Source organism: Lissotriton helveticus, chromosome 4_2, assembly GCF_964261635.1.
Source record: "Lissotriton helveticus chromosome 4_2, aLisHel1.1, whole genome shotgun sequence".
NCBI lineage: Eukaryota > Metazoa > Chordata > Amphibia > Caudata > Salamandridae > Lissotriton > Lissotriton helveticus.
In genome coordinates this window covers 109,895,438-109,922,082 of record NC_136064.1, presented here as the reverse complement: position 1 = coordinate 109,922,082, position 26,645 = coordinate 109,895,438, and the positions used below count along the sequence as shown (strand labels likewise).

The 26,645-nt window shown below is 44.3% G+C and overlaps 1 protein-coding gene across 1 annotated transcript in view; it reads right to left on the bottom strand.

The window, feature by feature from the left end:
- Nucleotides 1–26,645, bottom strand: part of LOC144752236 (mitochondrial ornithine transporter 1-like) — a 196,785-nt gene that overhangs the window by 161,484 nt on the left and 8,656 nt on the right. Inside the window, exon 2 of the mRNA XM_078640234.1 lies at nucleotides 11,566–11,695. Coding sequence (XP_078496360.1) covers nucleotides 11,566–11,632 — 67 coding nt within the window. The 5' untranslated portion in view covers nucleotides 11,633–11,695. The remainder of the gene's footprint in view (nucleotides 1–11,565; nucleotides 11,696–26,645) is intronic.

The window sequence follows — 26,645 nt, the reverse complement described above, 5'->3', positions numbered from 1 at the left end:
CCTCGCATTGGGTGAATGTAAGATTCACATCTTCAACTAACACCAACAACCTCATTAAGTTCTTGAAATCTGTCTTCTCCTTCGAAGGTATACCGGCGGTCCTCGTAGCCGACAACGGGGTGCAGTTTACCTCTGAAGAAATGAAGACATTCCTCAAAGACTTAAACATCAAGCATGGAAAAAACGCACTCTCCTGCCCCAAAGCTAATGGCTTAGCGGAAAGAACAAACCGCATGATAAAGGATCATATCCAACTGGCGCTCACCAATGGCTTAAACACTGATAATTCCCTCAGAGATTGCCTATGGTCCTACCACACAGCACCCAACCTCATGAGTGGCATCTCACCTTTTGTGGCCCTTAGAGGAAGGAAGCCGGAAACAAAATTGAACCCCCACTAGTTAGGTGGAGGAAAGGCTGTAGCGATCGACAGCAAAGGGAGCCACCGGAAAATTCTTGAACATTAAGCTAGTTACAAAAAAATGGTACGATCACAAACACGGAGTGAAAGATCTTAACATCAAAGTCACCGACTCAGCCGCAGTGAAGAAACCCACTCACGTACAAGTTGGGCAGAGTAAATATTTCACTCCCCAAATTGTAAAAAGAACTGGGAAAAATGTAGTGCAGCTAGAAAATGGTCAAACTTGGAGCAGGGACAGAATAGTTACAACAAACTAACTGCACTGTATCGTGATCATATATATTCGTATTCCTCTCCGTTTACCTTGCTTGGATTCCACACAAGTTTTCTGCAACCGTGTCTTTATATTATGTTGTTTCTCTTTCCTCCTCATTCCCTTGTTCACTCCCAGGGTAAGGAGATGTGTTGTAATCTAGGTATGCTTCCCTTTGGTACCTTCCTCCCACCCCTCCACTTCCCTCACAAGTAGTATGCCCGGAGCTCAAGTTAGAATGTTGGCACCTCCGTCAGTCGCTGAGAGTGGATGACCAAGATTAAACCTTTCTTACCTAGACTACCTGGTCTTTTCTTCATCTTTGAAGTGATTACATTTTTGTTCTCTCTATTCATGCTGTTGGACATTGACAAGGATGAATAAAATGTAAGATTCAATGACATGCAGTTCCACATTGGGTAAAACAAACAGCACTCCATGGCTGAAGCCGCTAGCAATTCGTCACACAACTCAACACCACTGGAAGACAGCAGCCCCAGGGATCGCAATTTCGCCAATAACCAATACCACCAATAATAAGGAATTGTTCAGGGGGCGGCGCAACAAATTTCAGGTCCTTAAAAGTGAGGTCCAACAAGATGGTCAAACACTAAACAACACCTCTGACTTCCGAGACCGAGAACCTTCCTTGAAAACACAAGAGACGTCTGAGAACAAGTTGAGGTGCTAAGGACTCTTGCTTAAAGGTCAAGTAGTAAACTCCAAACTTCTCCTGGAGGACTGGGAAAACCGTTCCCGGTGACATAATATGAGGATTAAAGCATCCCACGGAAAGCAAAGGCTGGAAACATCGAAGTGTATGTTAAAAGACTGTTTTAACAGATTGTACCAAACCTCAGTACAGAAAAAAAAGGGTACTCGATTGTAACTTACTGCGCAGGAAGAAAAAAAAATCTGTGGCAGAGTTCAAGCAGTTATTCTGACTTTCCTACACTAACTTCAACAGAAGGAGGCTAGGTAGCAACCAGGAAAGCGAAACAGATCACGTTTGAAGGGCCCAAAGTGGCCCTATTCCCAGCCGCGGTCCGTGCAGATAACAGGGGTGGGTGGTAGGGCTGGGTAAGGGTGGATTTCGAGGGACAATGCAGAGGGGAAATTAAATAATTAAATTTCCCTCTGCATCGTCCCTCGAGATCCCCCCTTACCCGGCCCCACCACTTACCTGCATGGATCGTGGCTGGTTCTGAGACAAGAGCACTGTGCCTGCTGAGATGTAAAACATCCATCTGTGAATTTTAAGGTACGGAGTCTGCCAGCAATCCCAAACATCTTTGATATATAATCATTTAGCCTCATTAGCAAGGGAGAGGGGTTTAGGTTATGCTGTCCTGTAAAATGACAGGGCTTTTATGGTATGTGGATAATTAACCATGCTACCATTTTTTTTTTTTATGTTTATTGGATATAAGGCATGGTAAACAGTTCATTCAAAACATTTCAAGATTAACCAACATAGATATCCATGTCTAACATCCCTCCTTTTTACCATTTTCACCCAACCCACCCAGGGAATACCGCAGGTAGATAGGAAGGAAGAAAAAAAAAATACAATAAGGAATACTTCATAAAATCTAAAAGAAAGAAAAGGAAAGTCTAAAATCAGAACAGCATGGTCATTTCATTCAGCTATCTTGGGCCCTAATTTCCGAGAGTCATCCAATCATTCAGGGGTTCCCAAATTCGTTCTACCTCCCTCCGGCCCTCCGTCCTCTTCTCTTAAAAACCGATACTTCCCATCTACACACATTAATTAATTTACCCAACTACTCATACACATTTGGGGGAGTGGGGTCCAACCAAACAGTGGCAATTGATAACCGCAAAATGGCTATAGCAATAAACAATAGTTTGCGTTCTGGTTCAGTCAGATTCTGATCCGCTACACCCAGCATTATAACCTGTGATGTCAATAATATCCTACATTTGAATATTTGTTCCAAATATTGCTCAATCTTATTTAGAAAAGGAGTAAGACAAGGGCAGCTTGCGAACATATGAATACTGTCCACCACATATTCTCCACACCGTGGGCAATTTACCCCTGTCGTGCCTCCCCACTGTTGTACACGATGAGGGGTTATATACAGATTACACCATGTCTTAAAACACTGAACCTGAAGGTTTGCGGAGATAGTGGCAGTTTGACTATAACCTAGAGATTCTTCACATATCTCTTGTCCCACATCTAATCCAATCTGCCAGCGAGTGTAATGTTTAATTAAATCCTCACTCCGCCCATCATTTAGTAATGCACAGATCTTAGAAATAGTTGACTGTCCCCCCCCATAATTGCATCTAACAATGGAATATGGTTCCAACTAAGTGTGTTTCTAGAGAAGAAGTCACGAATTTGTAAAAAATTGAAAAAGTGTCTGTTATTAATCCCAAACTTCTGTTTCATTTCTTCAAAAGTCAATAGCCCAGATTCAGACAATATGTCTCCTATTACAGTGACCCCCTGCAATGCCTAGTCTCTGAAATATCCATCCTGAAAAATTCCAGGAAGTAGATTATTCCCTGCAAAGGGCGAGTATACATGAATCCTACCAATATTACACAGTTTCCGGACCATAGACTAAACTTTAAAAAAAAAAACATAGTACACCTTACACCTAACCCGTTTGAAATAAGCATAGTCTATATGTCTGAATAACAACCCCCGTGCCTCCTCTCCATAAATTAGATGATAGATTGAAATATACGACCCTTCTTGATCCTGAACATCTAATAATATAGCAATATGCCTCAATATTATTGCCCAATAATATAGCTGAAAATTGGCACAGACCATCCCCCTCTCTCCCTGTGCAGTATCATATATTTCATAGCTCGCCTGGGCCATTTCCCTGCCCATAAGCGCCAGGAGATAACCCGATCCAATTTTTTAAACCAGTTTTGCTCAAATAACAAAGGAATGGCTCTTAAATAATACAAAATTTGGGGTAAAAATAACATCTTAACCACATTACATCGACCCATCAATGTTAATTGAAGATTGTTGATCCGATGGGCATCAGCATCCAGTTTATCTATCAAGGGAGATAAATTAATCGGGATTATCTCATCTGGATTAGCACAGATTTCTATCCCCAGATATTTAGCATGATGCACTACCCGTGGGTCCGCTAAGACAATTTTATCATTGTGTATAATTTTAGTTTTGGCCTCATCTAGATGATATCCAGAAATCGAGCCAAACTGCGTTGTGATAATCTGGATTTCTTGTAGGGCAACCTGCGGGGAATCTGTAGGAATGGCAAGGTCGTCTGCGTAACCTGAAACTTTAGTGACCCCCCCCCCTTAGATTGAATTGGACTTATCAAATTATCAAAAAAAAGTTTTCTAATTAAAGGATCAATATAAATTGCAAATAATAAGGGGGAGCAAGGGCAGCCCTGCCTTGTGCCTCTCAGGATATTAATTGTACCAGTCTGGATCCCCATAACAGAGATTTGCGCTATAGGTTGTTTATACATACTTCGAATAGCACCTATAAATCTTTCCCCCAACCCATAATGCCTTAAAGTAGCCCATAAAAAAGGCCAGGAGACCCTATCAAAAGCTTTCTCTGCGTCCAGCAGGATTAAAGCCATTGGGTCCCCTGAAACCTTGGTAAAATCAAACAACGCAATTACGCGGCGTATATGACCTATAGTTTCGTCCGGGAACAAACCCATGTTGTTGTGGGGAAACCTTTTAATAACCCCCGAAAGCCGATTTGCCAGTACCTTTGCGTAGATCTTTATATCGCTGTTTATCAAGGTAATGGGGTGGTAGGACCCTGTATCAGACGGCTCCTTGCCTTTTTTCAGAAATGTGACTATTCTGGCTCTTCTCCAGGATTCAGGAGGTGTTTCCCCATTCTGAATCTTGCCAAACATATCCATCTTCACTGGTGCAAGCTGAGATCGAAAACATTTATAGAACTCTCCCGGCAAGAAATCCGGACCAACAGCCTTGCCAGCAGGGAGGTAATCTATAGCTAACAACATTTCCTCCATTCTAATATCAGTATCTAACAGATCCCTCTCCTCCGAAGATAATGTATCAACTTCGATGTCCCGAAGATATTCTTGAATTTCCAACTGTATTGCCTCACTTTCCCTGATGTCCTCTTTATAAAGTTTTTGTTAAATTTTTGAAAGGCAAAGGCAATAGCCCCTTCTTCCGAGACTAAGCCTAACTCCGGATCAAGAATATTTTTAATACGTGTGGTCGTGTCTCTCTCTCTCTCTCTCTCTCTAGTTCTAGATGCCAATAAGTGTTCTGCTCTTTCACTATTTTCAAACATCTTAGACCTCCAAGCTATATATTTACTTGCTGCCTTAGTTTGTGAAATCTCTATGATAGCAGCTTTAACCAAGATAACTTGTGTCTGGGTAGAGTCACTATCCTCAGTCCGGGATAGAGCCCGGGCTAGATTAAGCTCCGCCTTCTCAAGATCTCCATATAGCGCCACTAGTTTCCTTTTCTCCTTTTTTTGACTTTCCCATCCAAAGCGGGTAGTCTCGCCCCTTATCCCAGCCTAAAGTGTATCCCAGACGTTGTGTATCCCAGTACTACCCATATTTTCTTCTAAAAATCTTGTGATTCAAACAGCCATAGACTAAATATAAACTATCCCTAAACAGTCCACCGGTTAAATGTCCATAGGTCCGGTTTGTCCACCCTCAATTGAACATTAATTTCCAGGAGAAGCGGATTGTGATCGGACATCACTCTAGGATACTTCGTAATATTGGATTTGGAAGCCAGAACTGAAGATAAGAAAATAATCTAATCTAGAACATATTTTATGAGGTGCCGAGAAATAAGTAAATCCGGGGTCTTTAGCTCTAAAGGATGCCCAAGCGTCTATCAAACCATGTAAATCCATCATATGCCATAGAGCCTTATAAACCTTTGGTTTCCGACCCACATATGTTGAACCTAGTTGATTCATCAAGTCAATATCAATATTTATATTAAGATCCCCGCACACTATCAATGGGGCAGGCCACCCTACCAATTCAAGATTCAGCCATTTATATACCTCAGGGTCGTCAAGTACGGGACCGTATACTCAACACAGAGTAAGCTCTATATTAAAAAATGTACCATGCACGATGACCCAACGACCATAAAGATCTGCTGCAGAACGAAGAATATTAACCCTGCCCGGTCTTGCAAGAATAGCCACTCCCTTGGTTTTGGCTTCCAATATAGTCCAGGATACTAGCTGGAACCCCTTACACTCCAGAAATGTATGCAGACTGGCTTCAATATGCGTTTCTTGTAGGCAGATGACATCTGCCCGCAAGAAACGAAGATCTTCTCTAATACGGCGGCGTTTATTTGGGTCGTTAAACCCACAGATATCAACAGATACTAGTCGAATATTAGCCATGCCCCTAAGAAAGCATTTCTAAAATCTGACCTTCCAGTATACAAACTCAGTTTGAACCAAATTCCTCTTTCTACAAAACCCACCCTGTCCACCCCTGCAATGTTCCCGCCCGCCTATCCTCCCTCCCCCCACCACCCACAAAACAAACAGGCAAAAGGGGTCCTCGGACCCATGTGATGCCTCCCGCTTCCCAAATGCCCGTGGTCGCTCCCTGTCCACAACACAACCAACCGAAGAGTGAAAAGTATAAACATAAGAAATCATGGAGGATTGACAGAGAACAAAATAAAAGGACAAATATATACAACCACTCAGATATACAAATGGCAATAGCCATTAAAGGGGGTACATTTGAAATTCATTTAAGCAGTAATCCCATTAACCATCAGAAAGTTCTTTCAGATAATCCCCAGCTTGTATTTCCGAGGAAAATACCTGTGTCTTGCCACGGTGAGTGACTTTTAATCGTGCGGGGTTCATTAAATAAACCTTGCATACCTTCTTTTGGAAGGGAGTGATCAGTGAGCGGAGCCGCCTCCTCCGTTCCACTGTAGCGTGGCAGAAATCGGGCCGTACAAAAAATAAATGTCCCTCTGCAGATCTTTTAGCGTCTGTGCGAGCCGTCTCAAAATTGGCCTGCCGCAACAAAAAATTGCCAAAGAATATCAGTATCGCTCGTGGTTTAGCTTCAGGACCTGGATTCTTTTTAGGAGTGAACGGGAATCGGTGCACTCTTTGAATCTCTGATTCCCAGCACCAATGTGAAAGTTCAGGAAATGCCACTTTGAACAATTAACCACGAATCCTCTTATGTCATGCCCCTCGGCTTTCTCTTCAATTCCTAACAATCGCAAGTTGTTTCTGCGTGACCGATTTTCGGATTCCTCCAGTTTCCACATTATATCAATGAGCTTTTCATCATTGGCAGTAGTTTTTATTTCCGTCCCCTGTAAATCAGGCCTCCAGCCCAACAATCCATTCTTCGAGGGATGCAGTCCTTGCAATAACCTCAGAACAAGCTTTCGTGTTCTTTCGACTATCCCCCTGTATTTTCATGGTAGCCAACTGGGCCCTCTTATGCTCTTGCCGAGCTTCACTTTGGATGGATTTCAGCATTGCATATATCAAAGAGTTTGAGGGAGATGAGTCTGACTCTCCTCTGGAGCCCCCTGCTAGTTCTTCCTGTGTGCTCGGCCCCTCAGCCCCTGCTAGGCTAGTAGTGATATGTGAATAGTCCCATTGGAGATTATTCGCAGCCTCGGATCCATCACTCTCAGAAGCCATAGGTTACCGCTCAGCCGCCTTCTTTCCTTGGAAATGTCGCGGGGTCACCCTCTTTAAAGTATTCCCAGTATTAGGCGGGCTACCACTCTCTTCATCGGACACTTAAACAAGACCTCTTTGACTTCGGAGACAGAGAACGTTCCTTGAAAACACAAGAGACATCTGAGAACAAGTTGAGGTGCTATGGACTCTTGCTTAAAGGTCAAGTAGTAAACTCAAAACTTCTCCTGGAGGACTGAGAAAACTGTTCCCGGTGACATAATATGAGAATTAAAGCATCCCACGGAAAGCATTGGCTAGAAACATCGAAGTGTATGTTAAAAGACTGTTTTAACAGATTGTACCAAACCTCAGAACAGAAAAAAATGGTACTCGATTGTTACTTACTGCGCAGGAAGAAAAAACAAATCTGTGGCAGAGTTCAAGCACAAGTTATTCTGACTCTCCTACACTAACTTCAACAGAAGGAGGCTAGGTAGCAACCAGGAAAGCGAAACAGATCACGTTTGAAGGGCCCAAAGTGGCCCTATTCCCAGCTGCGGTCCGTGCAGATAACAGGAGTGGGTGGTAGGGCTGGGTAAGGGTGGATTTCGAGGGAAAATGCAGAGGGGAAATTAAATAATTAAATTTCCCTCTGCATTGTCCCTCGAGATCCCCCCTTACCCGGCCCCACCACTGTTACCTGCACGGATCGTGGCTGGTTCTGAGACAAGAGCACTGTGCCTGCTGAGATGTAAAACATCCATCTGTGAATTTTAAGGTACGGAGTCTGCCAGCAATCCCAAAAATCTTTGATATATAATCATTTAGCCTCATTAGCAAGGGAGAGGGGTTTAGGTTATGCTGTCCTGTAAAATGACACAGCTTTTATGGTATATGGATAATTAACCATGCTACCATTTTTAGTATGCAGTCGTTCTCCAATTGTAGCAAGTATACTGCAGTTCACGGCACAATAGTTTAAATAAATATTCTAAGCTTACGTGTCTCCTGGTTATCTTATTGGGGACGAGTAAGAGAGCAAAAGGATGTGCCCTGTTACTCGATCCCTGAGAGGGTCAAGTGTTGTGTTCTGGGGTGCCAAGTCACTGGTTTCCCTGGTAAGGTAAGGAGGGCAAGTGAGGCACTATAGCTGGTTGGACTCTGGCCACTGCATGCCAAGGTGGTATGGTGACTCAGTCTCTACATGCTAATGGTGTATGGTTCCAAGCATAGTTCTGTTCTAAGAGCAGAATCCCTGCAACAAGACTAACTGCTCTGTACCACAGCTACCCAAAACTGAGCTGCAGTTTAACTTAATAAACCTCACTGGACCGTATACAGATTTGTGACATTGCTTTGCTAGGTCTCACAACCACCCCAACTAATAATCCACTTTTAGAGTAGAACCTTTGCGATGCAGTGGGAGGAAGTCAACTTGTGAATGTTCAAGGAGACAGTTTGATCGAATAAAGACAAAGTGTTTTATGGACTTCCTTACTTGATTTGGGATAGATAAGGCAACACTGAGAAGGGGCATAATTACTCAGGATTTGGAGATAAGCTGTAGACTTGAGAAGTATGAAAACTAACAGTAAAGACCTATGGTACAGCTACAGAAGGATAGCAAAGATCAGTAGTGAACGGCCTACGACGGTTCTATGCTTGAAGCTTTAGAGACAAATTAGGCAAGAGCAGGATCATATGGAGATCCAGACTCGATGGATGAGGCAAGAACAGGCAGTCTCTTTATTCAAAACAAGTAAATTGAGTTAAGCGAGAAAATGCTGTCAGAGGACGAAGAGCGCAGTGCTGGAACATGTCTAAGGATTGGGAGACTTTTTTAATCTTGTCATCAAAACTCATCGCACACACAATTACATTGTGCTACGTGATCTTACAGACTTTATGTAGCAACCTAAGGGATACTGGATACTATCCGCTTATGAAGGAGACAAACCAATAGCAGCTTTGTAATCTTCCTTCCCAAACTGCACAGAAAGACTGCACGCAACAGCAAAGCAAACATCACTCGCCAGCCCCAAAAAGAGTAGTGTACACATCACACAGGAAGTAACAGTGAGAACTACTTTCAGACACAGAAGAGCCATCACGACTGAAGAATTCTCTTAGATAGATACTTGGTGAAACAGCAAAGAACAAGTCTGCAAGGTCCTATCGCGTCACCTCATAGCAACATGGGCAGCAGCACTGAAAGTGTTCCTCACACATAGAAGATGCACCAAGAGTTTTTGCATCCTCACACACAGAAGGCAGCAGCAAAAGCAAACCTCACTCACAGATGACATTAAAGGCTGCAACATTGCAAGCTACCTTCCCATGCAGTGCTAGTGCTCTACATTGACAGACATCAAGCAAGCTTTCTTCACGCAATATGAAGAAGTCTGAACAAATAGAGGAGAACAGCTATGCATCCCTCCCGCTTGCAGGCCGAAGGAGGGCTGAATGGGTTGTCTTTCCTTGTAGGACTAGGCTATAGAAAATATTAACTTATTCACAAAGGTGCTCTCGGAATTGAATTTTGATCAGGAAGCTCTTCTGGCGGAGGACACCTTGTGCCATTTTATTAATGTTTAAATATGCTAAAGCATGAATTACATGATAAATAGCAAAAAAACATTAGAAATGTGCCACACACTAGTTTGTGTTTCAAATCTTTTTACATCTAATATTCAGAATACATGTTCCAGTAGGTAAAACAGAAACATTTGAGTTACTAAAAAGTTTTTAAGCCCCATCCCTTTAATTGTGAGTAAGACTGTTTGACTCCAAATTAGCATTGCATGGGTGTCACATAGGAATAAAAAACATAAGTACAACATTTCTCTACAAAATATCTATAATGGACACCCACACCACCCAGTCTACCCCTTAATAAAAACATAAATGAAAAGACAGTGTACTGAAAGTAATTAGTTTCAAGCAGAATTCTAGGTTATCAGGGCAGAACTGAGAGAATAAGACGGATGACTCAGAGTTTAATGGGGGGGGGCCTCTGGAAGGTGGAGCCCCTGAGCTAGAGCACACTTTGTCCATGCCTTAAATCGTCTCTATAAAGTGGATGCATTACTTGAACAACCATTCCATCAACATAGAATTATTTCAGTACCAGGGCCTACCATTATCTCACCCCCTAGCTCCAACCCCTAGATTTTAAGCTACTCTAACAAATGTTATGCACTTTCCTTAACATTTATTACGTTAAATAGTACATGAAAACTCAAATGTTACATTTATTATATTTTTCATCTTGAATACAATGAAACAGGAAACCATATCCCTAAAACTAAGCTTTATATCGGTTACTAAAGCAGAAAAGATGAAACCTAATCACTACCAATGTCAAATATTGAATTATATTACCTTGGTCAATTTAAGGTACAGAACCAGTGGATTGCCATGCCTAACGGCTAGAGCAGTCGACCTCGAAGCTGGGGAACAGGGTTCAAGTCTCGCCACACCCAATTATTTTAATTATTTCAAATTAAGCTAACATACAACAGAAAACCTACAATAGAGAATCCTGCCCTGGTAAAAGAAGATCCTAGCTGTGAGAAACCTGGTCCTTGTTGCAGTACTCCCCTCCTCCCCCTACTTTTTGCCCAGCTTTTGTAGCAACTTTTACTGAGGTGTACTGGGTACCTGCTAACCAGGTTCCCAGTACCAGTGTTATTTCCCGAAAAATGTAACACAATTGGCGCAACTTCAGCTACCCCTATAAGTCCCTAGTAAATTGTACCCCTGGAACCTATGAGTACTGAAGAGGGTTCCTCTGGAGCTGCAGCACTGGTTGTGTGCTCCAGGGCCCCCTCACCAAGGCTATGAAACCGAAAGTGCTTCAGTCATACTCTAAAGCAGAGCGCGCCACATTACCCTTTCCATCTAGTTATGTCCAGGACTACCTCGAGTACTCCTAGTACTATCAGAGACGAGGAAAGATGTTGCTATACTTGCATTACTGAAACTAAACAAAAGATTTGAAATCCCTCGCCGCTTCCAGGGATTGGTGCACATCTAGCAAACCACCAAACCATGTAAAGGAACATAAACCCTGAAGGTCTGTGTGTCTATTCACAGTCCAGCATTGAGAGACTATAAAGGACAGAGGCAGGAAATGCTTTTTCACTCCTTACTCGAGCTACATCAAGCAACAACAAAACCCTGAAGTCAACTCTTTCAATGGCCTTTCATACATACCCATGGCTCCGGCAGCAAGATTGATCAGCGTTTGCACCACTGGGTGGAGAGGTCTTTCAGAGGTCATCGCAGGTGGCTGGCATGAAGAGAAACTAATTGGCAAACCCAGCTGGCAACATTATAAAAAAAACTGTGAAAGAAAGGAAGAACACAGTTAAATCAGTCAAATTACGCAAAACAGTTTTCAGGGGGATTAAGGCTCAGGTATTGATTAACATCAGACAGCAATAAACTAAAAAACGAAACTCACAGATTTGGTGGAAACCTAGCTAAGAAAAAAATTAAAACAAACCCTGGCTGATTAACCGGATTCCCACTAAGTGGCTTGATCCAAACCATTGCTGGGCAGTTTATCTACAGCGACTAGAGCACCATAAAACATACCAGATGCTCAGGAAAAACTAGAGACGATGAGGAGGGTTGACAGAGAGGCTGGATGAATCACACCTAGATGTGGTGGAGTTAAATTTTAAGCACTTATTGGCACAGTAACACCATCAACATTATGCCAAATTTAACTGAGTTTTGTAATATTAAGGCTCATCACAATGCACGTACAGATTTGTTACAAAATCGCTAAAAACAAATTAAAATTAACTCTTTGGGATGAACTAAAGTCGCGAATTGGTTTTCTGGTATGATTGTAATACAAAATATTACAAAAGCCTTTGCCCGCCAGCCATACTTACGCAACACTTCTAGCTGTGCACTTATGTCGTACTTCAGGTAGAAGAAGCATTTGTTGTGGATACAATTATACAAGTTAAACAGAAAATATGGTGTTCATAAGCCATCTCCAACTATACCACTACCAACAGGAGAAAGAAATTAACGGAGTTGTGTTGCTAAGAGAATAACACATTTACAGGCCATGCCACCATTACCACTGAATTGGAGGTGTGGTCAGCCTTAGGGTGGTCTCCCCCTACATTTTTGCCTTTTCTGCCTCCCACTGGACCTCATATTTTTGTTGGACTTGGGACTCTGGGCACCTTACCACTGCTAAACAGTGCTACGGTGCAGGTGCTCTCCCCTAAAAACATGCTGACACTGGCATACCCGCCACAGGCCCCTGCTACCGCAGTGAGGGCTGCCCCTCCATAAAATTACATTGGAAACCCCTCCTATGGGATAACTTCTGACTGGGACCTAATAGGTATGCCATGTTTGGTATAGTTAGAATTATGGCGGGGAACCCTTTCTAGTGATATATGGGGTTTGGGCACTACTACTTTCGAAACCCCACTTTTAGAAAGTGGATGTTTTCCTGCCTGCACTTAGTTTGTGCACTGCAGACTCGCCCCTCCCTTCTGCATGCGGATAGCCTTCCTGGGCTGTGAGGAGGGAGTGAGGATTCACACCTTAACACATGAATAGGCTGGGCCTGGCTGCCCCACAATAGGCTTAACGACCCTGGCTTTGTCACTACAGACAGCCAGGAGCCAGGTCAGGGAAGGCAGGGAACCCCCTCCCAGAAACCCCTAGACCCTTCTAGAAGCTTCTACCCCCTTCTAGTGACTAGACACAGGGTATAAAAGGGAGGGTCCTGGCACACACTTTTGTTACACTACTGGACCACGAAGAAACCCTGCTGGAGTGAAGACTCCTGCTCCAGGAGGATTACCACCATCTACTGAAGCCGACTGCTCATAGGAACTGCTGCCCTAAGCTAGTTGAGGTGCCCTGCCTGCCTGCTGATCTTGCCCTGCCAGAGGGAAGCTAAAGACATCTCCAGAGTGTCTCCACAAGACGATTGACTGATTTCCTGGATACTAGGGGATCACAAAAGCCACAAGGACTGCTCCCCTGCCTGGTGAGGGATTCCTGAAGGCAACAACGTTTTATTCCCCTCATTCACTGCCTCTGCAGCGCCTAGTGTGGGCAGCTATTTTTATCACCCCTCAAATCAGAGATAACAGTAGTAGAAATATGACAATAATTGGTTGCCTATCTACATGGTACCACAGCTCTACGGTGCTGTAACAAGTGGTGTTGCTGTTACACAACTTAGTGTTTCTCATTTTATCGACCCCAAAAGAGAACCACAAGTCACACCTTTGACGTTCAGCCATGGCAGAGAACACTGCAGTAACTGCTTCAAACTTATCTTAATAGGTGAAATAACCACTCACACCAGAAGTATGGAAAACAGAACCAGTCATGCTCCCACTGTACTTAGATAAACACACTTTAGCAGATGTGTCTGGGCCTACGTAGAAGTCTACCCGACAGCCAGCTTCCCATAAGCGAGAGGTGTCTTGCCTTGCTGGAAGAAGCTGGTCTCCTGACGTGAAATGTCTAGATTCTACCCGACTATGCCTGCAAAAGCAGAGACAGTTCAAAAGGAGAGAGGTGCAATGACACCCCTGTGCTGGTGGGTTCTGCAAGAGAAAGGCAGAGGAGGTGTGCCATCTGCATGCCCCAGGTGTCAGCAGACAACACCCTCCTATTTGTAGATCCAGACAAACAGTAGAATCATGACTGTCCAATGCTGTTGCAATGAGGACTGCGAGCTCAGCTGACCCTGTGCCACTATGACCGCATCTTATCCTGTGCTGCTGTGATCCAAATAATTATTGTAGCTTCCCTGCTGAACCTGAAGCGACAGAGGCCCAACCTACCTTCGCCAAGGGGATATGTGCTGAAGTGGGGCCTCTGCAAAGCCTAGCACCCAAAAGATAGCCAGTGTGGCTGTGAATATATCAATCAAAGTCAAAAGGCTATCCCTGGACTGGTTCAAGGACAATAACACTCACTGGACTCTATTCTAGTCACATCCCATTCACTCCGGGCATCTCATTAGTGTATTCCTTGAATTATTGGTCAACTAAAATGTAACGTTCACAGTCTTTTATTAAAAATTCAAACAAGGTGCTCCTTCCAGTGGGAGACACAAGAGTCGTATTAAAATTTCAGAGAAAGTGTTTCTCTGAAAACAAGTCACATTGAGACATCTCATACAGTACAATAAAATATAATAAAACAATCAATAATGCATCAAGTTAATACAACAGGTATCTATACAAAAAGGAAAACACAAGTACTATAACCTAATTGTCAAGTGTAATCATACCATACATATTAAAATAAAAAAGAAAGACAAAAGAAAAGAAAAAACAAAAGAAAACCCCTTTCTTCAATCAAACAGACAATATTGCTACAAATTAATCAGGTCCAATAGTCTTAACATCAATCACATCTGGCTTCCAGTGTCCAGGATTGGGGTATAGCTGGAGCCCCTTAGACTTTACTTGAATTCTATAATATATGGTGCGTCGACGCGTTTCGGTGTTTAAAGCTGTGGATATGGTTACACCAGGGTGCTTCATGCAAATATGTATATTGTAAATAGAGGGGTTAGACCCATGTAGTCAATGGGACCTGGGTAATTGATTAAGGTATATGGAAGGGTCCCAGACCAAGAGCATAGATAATTATTTTCAATCACATAATTATTTAAATAGAATCCAAAGCAAATGATGGTGCTCAGTGTTTTTATTTTCACTGTACCAAAGGACATTCAATGTTCGAAAAATCATAAGTATAGTACACAAAATTGGGTGCGCCCACAGGAGGGAGGGAAGGTGTGTGAGGGAGGGGATGTGTTTCAATTAGTTATACATCACTAATCAAAAAATCCTAAAACATAAATTCAACATTTAAACCATGATTATCATTGATCCACATAGAAGAGGTCAAGAGAAGCACATGTCCAACAAAAACAATTTACATGAAAAAGACTCCCGTAATGATTATTATTATCAAACTGGGGTTAGGAGTTCTTGATTGTAGATGGTGGTCTACGTTTCGACCCAAAGGTGTAGGACTGTAGATCCTTACTCGCGGGTCTTCATCAGGACGTGAGGGAGGGGGGGGGGGGGGGGTGAGGGTAATGTGGGGCTGGTTCCTAGGCACAAAATTGAAACGCTAAATTACTTCAAACGGTCTCAAAAAAGTCCCGACATAGTCATTCACCAAGAAACCCAAATGGGTATTTAAAAATTGAAGGAAGATTAAAGGGGTTTAAAAAGGAGGTTAACTTATACTAAGGAAGAACTCGGGAAAACCAAATTGAATAGTTTTTTGGTTTACCTGGCGAGGCAAGTAGAGAAAACGGCCTGCCCGTTGGGCGTGGTCCGTGTTCAAGCGGTCCCTTAGTCCAATGCGGTGCGGTCTGGAAGTCATAATGGAGAAACTGACATTAAAATACCATTAAAATAACAGGTCCAAACTGGATGTTCCGTTTGGCAAAAGGTCTGGGGCGTTAGCAGGGGAGGCCTACCTTATTTAATAGACACAGAGGTGTAGATCACCGATCTTGCCGTCGTGCCTAGGCGTAATTACAATTCTCACAATTCACTTTACGATCGTGCCATATCTGAAAAACACCGAAATTTTAGAGCGGAGTTATGGTCATATGCGGGTGGAGAGTATGACTGGGGGGCACACTATTACTTTTGCTCAGGCACTCACCCGATGTAGAAACGATAAAGTTTCAGGGAAGGAACAGTCGGGCGTCTCCGCGCGTCTTCTGGTTAAGGATTAATTTGGCCGTGTCAGTGCGCTAAATGGATTAATCAGGCTCACTCGTCAATCATCTGTAAGACACCAAGTGTCAAGTGGTGTTAGAATTACACGCAAGGATCGATTCTAGGGAAAGCGGATTAGAGCCACTGCTGCTCTAAGAAACTCACCCGAGGTGAACAAAGCCGAGCCTAGGAGCCGGCGTCTCTCCGCATCTGTCGGCAACCGAGGAAGTGCTGCCTAGGTAACCGGGGTAGTGTTCTAAACTCGTAGAGGAAAGACTCTAACGTGTTGCTAGGAGACCTGGTAGCGTCCAGTATGAGGTGTGGTGAGGAAAGACTCCCATATTAGTTTTTGCGAGGGGTAGGCCATGTCACAGAATTACTTAATTAAATCAACAAAGCGTCTGGACAAAAGCGGACATTTTAAAGGGAAACTTATGTGCACCAGATGCTGGCTCATCATGGTTTGCGTGGACCTGCAAAACACCGCGGTCAGACAGCGCCCGCACGATTAACCACACATATGGCTGTCAAATTATTAGATGCATGAAGTGTTACAATGCTGCCAAACACTTGGAAAGAAAAGAAGTCGCGGACCTGCCCAGCATGGCGGTCAAGCGCACAGTAATCCGAAAAGAGAATTAATCATGAGAGCAATCACACAGTGTACACCCCTTATTGCCAACGCAATGCTGGTCATACATCTGGAGAACACTCTTGCAAAATAAAACATTATGTCCAACAAGCACATTAAAGATTGTAGTCGCGGACCTGCCAAAACACGGCGGTCAGGCGCTCAATATTCCAGAAGGGGTACACATTGAGTGAAAAATTGACCTGCATTCCTTATTACCACTGTAATATCACAATAGTTATACACTCATTTTAGCAGACTTGTGTTACCGGTTATGCCATTTCAATCAACCATTGGGGGTGATACTCTACTAGCGCGGACCTGCCAAGCATGGTAGTCTAGCGTTCATAGGGCATCAAAGGCGCTCAGAAAAATAAATGAATGAAAGAAAGATGGTGGAACGAATTCCGAGAGCAGGGGGTGTGAGGGGTCCAGGTAATGTATTAGACACCTACCAATGTGTGGAAAAAGTCACAGTGTTGCCATTTGTGCAAAACTACTCTCAGATTCATTCAGACCCAGAGTGACAGAGTCAAAAAATCGGATCCATTTTATCTCCCTTACATTAAGGACCGGTTCTACGCTACCACCCCTCGGGCCTAGTTTGATCTGTTCCAAAATTGTCCACTTCAGACTCTCAGGGGGGTGATTGTTTGCATTGCAGTGGTCAACCAAAGGGGCACCTGTGACCTTGCACCTAACGCGACTGCAGTGCTGCAGGAAGCGTACTTTAGCTCGTTGTTGTGTCTGTCCCACATATATCAAGTCACAGGGGCATATTATACAGTATACCACATTGGTGGAATTACAGTTCGTATGAGACTTGAGAGGAACTTGGTGTTGTTTGTGGCTGAAGATCTTCGTCTGAATCGTGTTAGGACAGGCTTTACAGGATCCACATCGATAGTGTCCCACAATAGGAGGGAGATTCCTCATGGTGGCAATTGATGGTGCATCAGGAGTCGTGAGGAAAGAGCGCACCACGTGATCTCGAATGTTCCTTGCCTTTTTAAAGGCGTGAAGGGGCGGGCACTCGGTATTGAGATCCTCAGATATCAGGTTCCAATATTTGTTGATGGTTTTCTTCACCATATTACTTTTTGTGGAGAAGGTTGTTACACAAATGAGGCGTTCCTCCTTGTTGTTCGATTTCTCTCCTGATTGTAGTAGAGTTTCCCTGGGATTGAACCATGCTCTTTTCATGGCTTTCTTGACCAAACGCCTTGGATACCCACGTTCTAGTAGTCTGCCCATTAGTATTGCTGATTGTTCCATGTAATCATCCTTCCTACTGCAGTTACGGCGGATCCGCAAAAACTGGCCGAATGGGAGGTTATCGCGGAGGCCCCTAGGGTGATGGCTGGAGTACAAAAGTAGGGAATTTCTCTCCGTCGGTTTCCTGAAAAGGGTTGTTTGAAGGGTCTCATTCTCCACAAAGATTGTTAAGTCCAAAAAGTCAATGGACTTCTTATCAAATTTGATGGTGAATTGTATATCGGGAGACCTATCATTGAGCCAGTTGAAGAAAGTGGTGATTTCATCCTCGGTTCCCGACCAGATGCAGATGATATCATCTATGTATCTCATCCACATGTGTATTTGAGATCTGAATGGGTTGGCCTCGGTGAGTATGAAAGTATCTTCGTACATAGACATGAAAATTATGGCCAGATCCGGGGCAAAGGCCGCCCCCATCGCCACACCCTTGGTCTGAAGATAGAAGCAATTCTGGAAGATGAAAAAATTCCTCATCATTGCAATCTTGAGTAATAGGATGATGAATGATGTGGGTACCCGGACGGGTGCCTCCCGTCTGTCAAGTGCAATTGTCATTGCCACAAGAGCCTCCTCCTGGGGTATGCTAGTGTACAGTGACACAATGTCGCATGTTGCCAAGAGGTGTCTGGTAGAGTCATATGGATGTCCATCGATCAGGTTGATAGTATGAGTGGTGTCCCTCAGATATGTTGTTGTGGCCTCCGCCAGTGGTTTTAGGAAGAAATCTATATACCTACAGAGGGGTTCCAGCAGTGAACCACATCCAGAGACGATAGGCCGTCCCGGGGGCTGTTGGAGATCTTTGTGGACTTTTGGTAAAGTGTAGATGGTGGGGAGTCGCGGGTGCTTCTGGTTCAAGTACTGGAATTCGTGTTCTGTAAGAAACCCTTGTTGTAGACCATCTTGTGTGACCCTCAGGATTTCAGCCATAAGATCTTTAGATGGATCACCACCCAGTTGTTTGTAGCTGATCCCGTCGTTCAATTGTCGCAGAATTTCCCTCGTGTAGTTGTCCAGGTCCTGGACTACAATGGCGCCACCCTTGTCAGCGGGTTTGACAATTATCTCAGTGTTGTTCCTTAGAGATTTGAGTGCGAACTTCTCAGCTCTGCTGGTGTTGTGTTTGACAAATTTCTTGTCTTCCAGGATTATCTTTACATCACGTAGAACTAGACTCTCGTATGCCAAGATCCGCTGGGTCATGGCATACGTGGATGGTACAAATGTAGACGGCGTCCTTAGGTTCGTTGTTGACGAGGAAGGTTGATAAGGCTTGTCCTTGAAAAAATATCTAAGTCGTATCTTCCTAAAGAACCTGTGAAGTTCGACCACAGTGTTGAAAGCATCCGGTATGGAAGTGGGAACAAAGGACAAACCACGACTTAATACTTTTGTTTCATCCTCCTTGAGAGTGTACTTTGAGATGTTGATCACAGGGGAGATCTTCTCTACCATCTGCAGTTCTTCCTGCGGGTGGATCTCTCCCAGTGTTCCTCTTGGGGGAAGCTCACCTGCTTCGTGCCTCTTCCTCTCCCGGAGTCCCACTCCTGGCCAATTCAATGCGGGCCAGGAGTGGGACTCCGGCAGAGGAAGAGGCACGAAGCAGGTGAGCTTCCCCCAAGAGGAACACGGGGAGAGATCCACCCGCAGGAAGAACTACAGATGGTAGAGAAGACCTCCCCTGTGATCAACATCTCAAAGTACACTCTCAAGGAGGATGAAACAAAAGTATTAAGTCGTGGTTTGTCCTTTGTTCCCACTTCCATACCGGATGCTTTCAACACTGTGGTCGAACTTCACAGGTTCTTTAGGAAGATACGACTTAGATATTTTTTCAAGGACAAGCCTTATCAACCTTCCTCGTCAACAACGAACCTAAGGACGCCGTCTACATTTGTACCATCCACGTATGCCATGACCCAGCGGATCTTGGCATACGAGAGTCTAGTTCTACGTGATGTAAAGATAATCCTGGAAGACAAGAAATTTGTCAAACACAACACCAGCAGAGCTGAGAAGTTCGCACTCAAATCTCTAAGGAACAACACTGAGATAATTGTCAAACCCGCTGACAAGGGTGGCGCCATTGTAGTCCAGGACCTGGACAACTACACGAGGGAAATTCTGCGACAATTGAACGACGGGATCAGCTACAAACAACTGGGTGGTGATCCATCTAAAGATCTTATGGCTGAAATCCTGAGGGTCACACAAGATGGTCTACAACAAGGGTTTCTTACAGAACACGAATTCCAGTACTTGAACCAGAAGCACCCGCGACTCCCCACCATCTACACTTTACCAAAAGTCCACAAAGATCTCCAACAGCCCCCGGGACGGCCTATCGTCTCTGGATGTGGTTCACTGCTGGAACCCCTCTGTAGGTATATAGATTTCTTCCTAAAACCACTGGCGGAGGCCACAACAACATATCTGAGGGACACCACTCATACTATCAACCTGATCGATGGACATCCATATGACTCTACCAGACACCTCTTGGCAACATGCGACATTGTGTCACTGTACACTAGCATACCCCAGGAGGAGGCTCTTGTGGCAATGACAATTGCACTTGACAGACGGGAGGCACCCGTCCGGGTACCCACATCATTCATCATCCTATTACTCAAGATTGCAATGATGAGGAATTTTTTCATCTTCCAGAATTGCTTCTATCTTCAGACCAAGGGTGTGGCGATGGGGGCGGCCTTTGCCCCGGATCTGGCCATAATTTTCATGTCTATGTACGAAGATACTTTCATACTCACCGAGGCCAACCCATTCAGATCTCAAATACACATGTGGATGAGATACATAGATGATATCATCTGCATCTGGTCGGGAACAGAGGATGAAATCACCACTTTCTTCAACTGGCTCAATGATAGGTCTCCCGATATACAATTCACCATCAAATTTGATAAGAAGTCCATTGACTTTTTGGACTTAACAATCTTTGTGGAGAATGAGACCCTTCAAACAACCCTTTTCAGGAAACCGACGGAGAGAAATTCCCTACTTTTGTACTCCAGCCATCACCCTAGGGGCCTCCGCGATAACCTCCCATTCGGCCAGTTTTTGCGGATCCGCCGTAACTGCAGTAGGAAGGATGATTACATGGAACAATCAGCAATACTAATGGGCAGACTACTAGAACGTGGGTATCCAATGCGTTTGGTCAAGAAAGCCATGAAAAGAGCATGGTTCAATCCCAGGGAAACTCTACTACAATCAGGAGAGAAATCGAACAACAAGGAGGAACGCCTCATTTGTGTAACAACCTTCTCCACAAAAAGTAATATGGTGAAGAAAACCATCAACAAATATTGGAACCTGATATCTGAGGATCTCAATACCGAGTGCCCGCCCCTTCACGCCTTTAAAAAGGCAAGGAACATTCGAGATCACGTGGTGCGCTCTTTCCTCACGACTCCTGATGCACCATCAATTGCCACCATGTGGAATCTCCCTCCTATTGTGGGACACTATCGATGTGGATCCTGTAAAGCCTGTCCTAACACGATTCAGACGAAGATCTTCAGCCACAAACAACACCAAGTTCCTCTCAAGTCTCATACGAACTGTAATTCCACCAATGTGGTATACTGTATAATATGCCCCTGTGACTTGATATATGTGGGACAGACACAACAACGAGCTAAAGTACGCTTCCTGCAGCACTGCAGTCGCGTTAGGTGCAAGGTCACAGGTGCCCCTTTGGTTGACCACTGCAATGCAAACAATCACCCCCCTGAGAGTCTGAAGTGGACAATTTTGGAACAGATCAAACTAGGCCCGAGGGGTGGTAGCGTAGAACCGGTCCTTAATGTAAGGGAGATAAAATGGATCCGATTTTTTGACTCTGTCACTCTGGGTCTGAATGAATCTGAGAGTAGTTTTGCACAAATGGCAACACTGTGACTTTTTCCACACATTGGTAGGTGTCTAATACATTACCTGGACCCCTCACACCCCCTGCTCTCGGAATTCGTTCCACCATCTTTCTTTCATTCATTTATTTTTCTGAGTGCCTTTGATGCCCTATGAACGCTGGACTACCATGCTTGGCAGGTCCGCGCTAGTAGAGTATCACCCCCAATGGTTGATTGAAATGGCATAACCGGTAACACAAGTCTGCTAAAATGAGTGTATGACTATTGTGATATTACAGTGGTAATAAGGAATGCAGGTCAATTTTTCACTCAATGTGTACCCCTTCTGGAATATTGAGCGCCTGACCGCCGTGTTTTGGCAGGTCCGCAACTACAATCTTTAATGTGCTTGTTGGACATAATGTTTTATTTTGAAAGAGTGTTCTCCAGATGTATGACCAGCATTGCGTTGGCAATAAGGGGTGTACACTGTGTGATTGCTCTCATGATTAATTCTCTTTTCGGATTACTGTGCGCTTGACCGCCATGCTGGGCAGGTCCGCGACTTCTTTTCTTTCCAAGTGTTTGGCAGCATTGTAACACTTCATGCATCTAATAATTTGACAGCCATATGTGTGGTTAATCGTGCGGGCGCTGTCTGACCGCGGTGTTTTGCAGGTCCACGCAAACCATGATGAGCCAGCATCTGGTGCACATAAGTTTCCCTTTAAAATGTCCGCTTTTGTCCAGACGCTTTGTTGATTTAATTAAGTAATTCTGTGACATGGCCTACCCCTCGCAAAAACTAATATGGGAGTCTTTCCTCACCACACCTCATACTGGACGCTACCAGGTCTCCTAGCAACACGTTAGAGTCTTTCCTCTACGAGTTTAGAACACTACCCCGGTTACCTAGGCAGCACTTCCTCGGTTGCCGACAGATGCGGAGAGACGCCGGCTCCTAGGCTCGGCTTTGTTCACCTCGGGTGAGTTTCTTAGAGCAGCAGTGGCTCTAATCCGCTTTCCCTAGAATCGATCCTTGCGTGTAATTCTAACACCACTTGACACTTGGTGTCTTACAGATGATTGACGAGTGAGCCTGATTAATCCATTTAGCGCACTGACACGGCCAAATTAATCCTTAACCAGAAGACGCGCGGAGACGCCCGACTGTTCCTTCCCTGAAACTTTATCGTTTCTACATCGGGTGAGTGCCTGAGCAAAAGTAATAGTGTGCCCCCCAGTCATACTCTCCACCCGCATATGACCATAACTCCGCTCTAAAATTTCGGTGTTTTTCAGATATGGCACGATCGTAAAGTGAATTGTGAGAATTGTAATTACGCCTAGGCACGACGGCAAGATCGGTGATCTACACCTCTGTGTCTATTAAATAAGGTAGGCCTCCCCTGCTAACGCCCCAGACCTTTTGCCAAACGGAACATCCAGTTTGGACCTGTTATTTTAATGGTATTTTAATGTCAGTTTCTCTATTATGACTTCCAGACCGCACCGCATTGGACTAAGGGACCGCTTGAACACGGACCACGCCCAACGGGCAGGCCGTTTTCTCTACTTGCCTCGCCAGGTAAACCAAAAAACTATTCAATTTGGTTTTCCCGAGTTCTTCCTTAGTATAAGTTAACCTCCTTTTTAAACCCCTTTAATCTTCCTTCAATTTTTAAATACCCATTTGGGTTTCTTGGTGAATGACTATGTCGGGACTTTTTTGAGACCGTTTGAAGTAATTTAGCGTTTCAATTTTGTGCCTAGGAACCAGCCCCACATTACCCTCACCCCCCCCCCCCTCCCTCACGTCCTGATGAAGACCCGCGAGTAAGGATCTACAGTCCTACACCTTTGGGTCGAAACGTAGACCACCATCTACAATCAAGAACTCCTAACCCCAGTTTGATAATAATAATCATTACGGGAGTCTTTTTCATGTAAATTGTTTTTGTTGGACATGTGCTTCTCTTGACCTCTTCTATGTGGATCAATGATAATCATGGTTTAAATGTTGAATTTATGTTTTAGGATTTTTTGATTAGTGATGTATAACTAATTGAAACACATCCCCTCCCTCACACACCTTCCCTCCCTCCTGTGGGCGCACCCAATTTTGTGTACTATACTTATGATTTTTCGAACATTGAATGTCCTTTGGTACAGTGAAAATAAAAACACTGAGCACCATCATTTGCTTTGGATTCTATTTAAATAATTATGTGATTGAAAATAATTATCTATGCTCTTGGTCTGGGACCCTTCCATATACCTTCATGCAAATATGGGCAGACCTTCTTTACCCACGATTAATCATGCTCCGTGATCGGCAATGGATACCCGGATAGGAGCCTATGGGTCGAGTCTTTTTCTATTGCGCTTCTCGGCCTATTGTTTCCATATATTTATTTGTGGCTCTCACTCTGCTCTGGAATAGTAGCAGTTGTTCTGTTTTCTTATAAAGTTCTTATATCTTTGGGAGTATTTCGTTCCCCGAGGTTTTACATGCGGTGCAGACTGTCAGATGCGTCACTCATTTAGGTAATGGAACTGGATATGTTCTATTTCCTCCTCACTGCCGTCTTTGCATCGGGTACCGTCTCGTATTCTCAAATACGAGACGGTACCCGATGCAAAGACGTTATCAATTGCTGATCACGGAGCATGATTAATCGTGGGTAAAGAAGGTCTGCCCATATTTGCATGAAGCACCCTGAACATCCTATGCCAATCATAAAGAAGGATACTAGTTACAAGAACATGATGACCCCATACTGAAATAAAATTGTCCTGAAGAAGGTGTGACCACATACACGGTCTTAAACATCGAAACACGTCGACGCACCATATATTATAGAATCCAAGTAAAGCCTAAGGGGCTCCAGCTATACCCCAATCCTGGACACTGGAAGCCACATGTGATTGATGTAAAGACTATTGGATCTGATTAATTTGTAGCAATATTGTCTGTTTTATTGAAGAAAGGGGTTTTCTTTTGTTTTTCTTTTCTTTTGTCTTTCTTTTTTATTGTAATATGTATGGTATGATTACACTTGACAATTAGGTTATAGTACTTGTGTTTTCCTTTTTATATAGATACCTGTTGTATTAACTTGATGCATTATTGATTGTTTTATTATATTTTATTGTACTGTATGAGATGTCTCAATGCGACTTGTTTTCAGAGAAACACTTTCTCTGAAATTTTAATATAACTCGTGTCTCCCACTGGAAGGAGAACCTTGTTTGAATTTTTAATAAAAGACTGTGAACGTTACATTTTAGTTGACCAATAATTCAAGGAATACACTAATGAGATGCCCGGAGTGAATGGGATGCGACTAGAATAGAGTCCAGTGAGTGTTATTGTCCTTGAACCAGTCCAGGGATAGCCTTTTGACTTTGATTGTCTGCAGTACCCTGTTCCCTGGAACACGTGAGGTCTTCTCTCTTCCCTTTTCCTGTGAAAATATCAACCCTAATGGGGCCACACCCTCTTCAAGATTCCTGTTTTTCCAACTCTGAGGCCTCGGTCATCTGCAGTGACCACCACTCTAGTTGCAACCTCCCCGAAGTTCAAAGACGCTGCATCAGAACCACAGAATGCCAGCCCTCCCAGAAGTGGAGATGGGCAGTGTTCGATTTGGAGGTCTCTAGGTGGCAAAGGTAGGTACTTGTGACAAATAGGGACCCTCTCCTCTAGTCAGGGTAAGAGAATTACACCCATAAAATAACCCCTGCTCACCCCCTTGGCAGCATGGCACGAGTTAAGAAGTCGTGACCACATACAGTAACCCCAGTGACAACACTACAAATGGACACCACACTGGTTTTATATAAAAAATAAGTATACTTTATATAGAGTTACCACAAGACCATAAACGACAAAAATACACACTATGATTACTTTAAGATGATAGAGTGAAGCTTAGTTCAGTTCGGTTCTTAGATGCAACAATGTGTCAATGTACCCTAAGCAGGGCCGGCCTTAGGCATGTGCAAGCTGTGCACCTGCACAGGGCCACCAAACCCCAGGGGCCACCACACCAATATATATCCTTAATATAATAATCCTCTGAGGAAGGATACATATTTGCGTGGCTGCCCCTGGCAGGGATTTGGCGGCCTCCGGCTCTGTTCCACTTCCAATCACCCTGACCCCCCCTATTCACTGGCCTCCGCGCCTGCGTTCGTCCGGGGGCCCCCTACATGTTCCTCTCGGGCCCCCCTACCTACGCTCCCTGCCCAGGGCCACCATGAGCCTAGAGCCGCCCCTGCCCTAAGTTGCATTGCGCTTCCACGACAAGCAATGTTGCAGCGATGGGAAATGCGGCAAAGTTCAGGTGCAAATAAATAAAGACACGAAGATCTTGCAGATGCAGAACGCTTCTCGGGGATGCGAGAAGTTCGCGGTTCGATGCGTGGACTGCAGCGGCGACACCCCTACGACGTGACGGCAACAGTTCCAGCGGCGACACTCTTCTCCCACGATGCGTGAAGCTTCATCTCGATGCAACGACAGCGGCGACATCCAAGATGTGATGGCAGCAGCTCCAATGGCGGCGCGCTTTTTGGGGATGCAAGGTGTTCTTGGTCGAAGCGGTGCAATGCGACAGTTCCAGCGGCGACACTCTCCTTCGGAGTTGTGACGGCAGGCACGGCGACACGCTCCGACCTCGTTGCGAGATTCTTCGCCTGATGCGATGCAGTGCGACAACGACAACACCCTCCTTCTGAGTTGCGAAGGCAGCAGCAGCGACA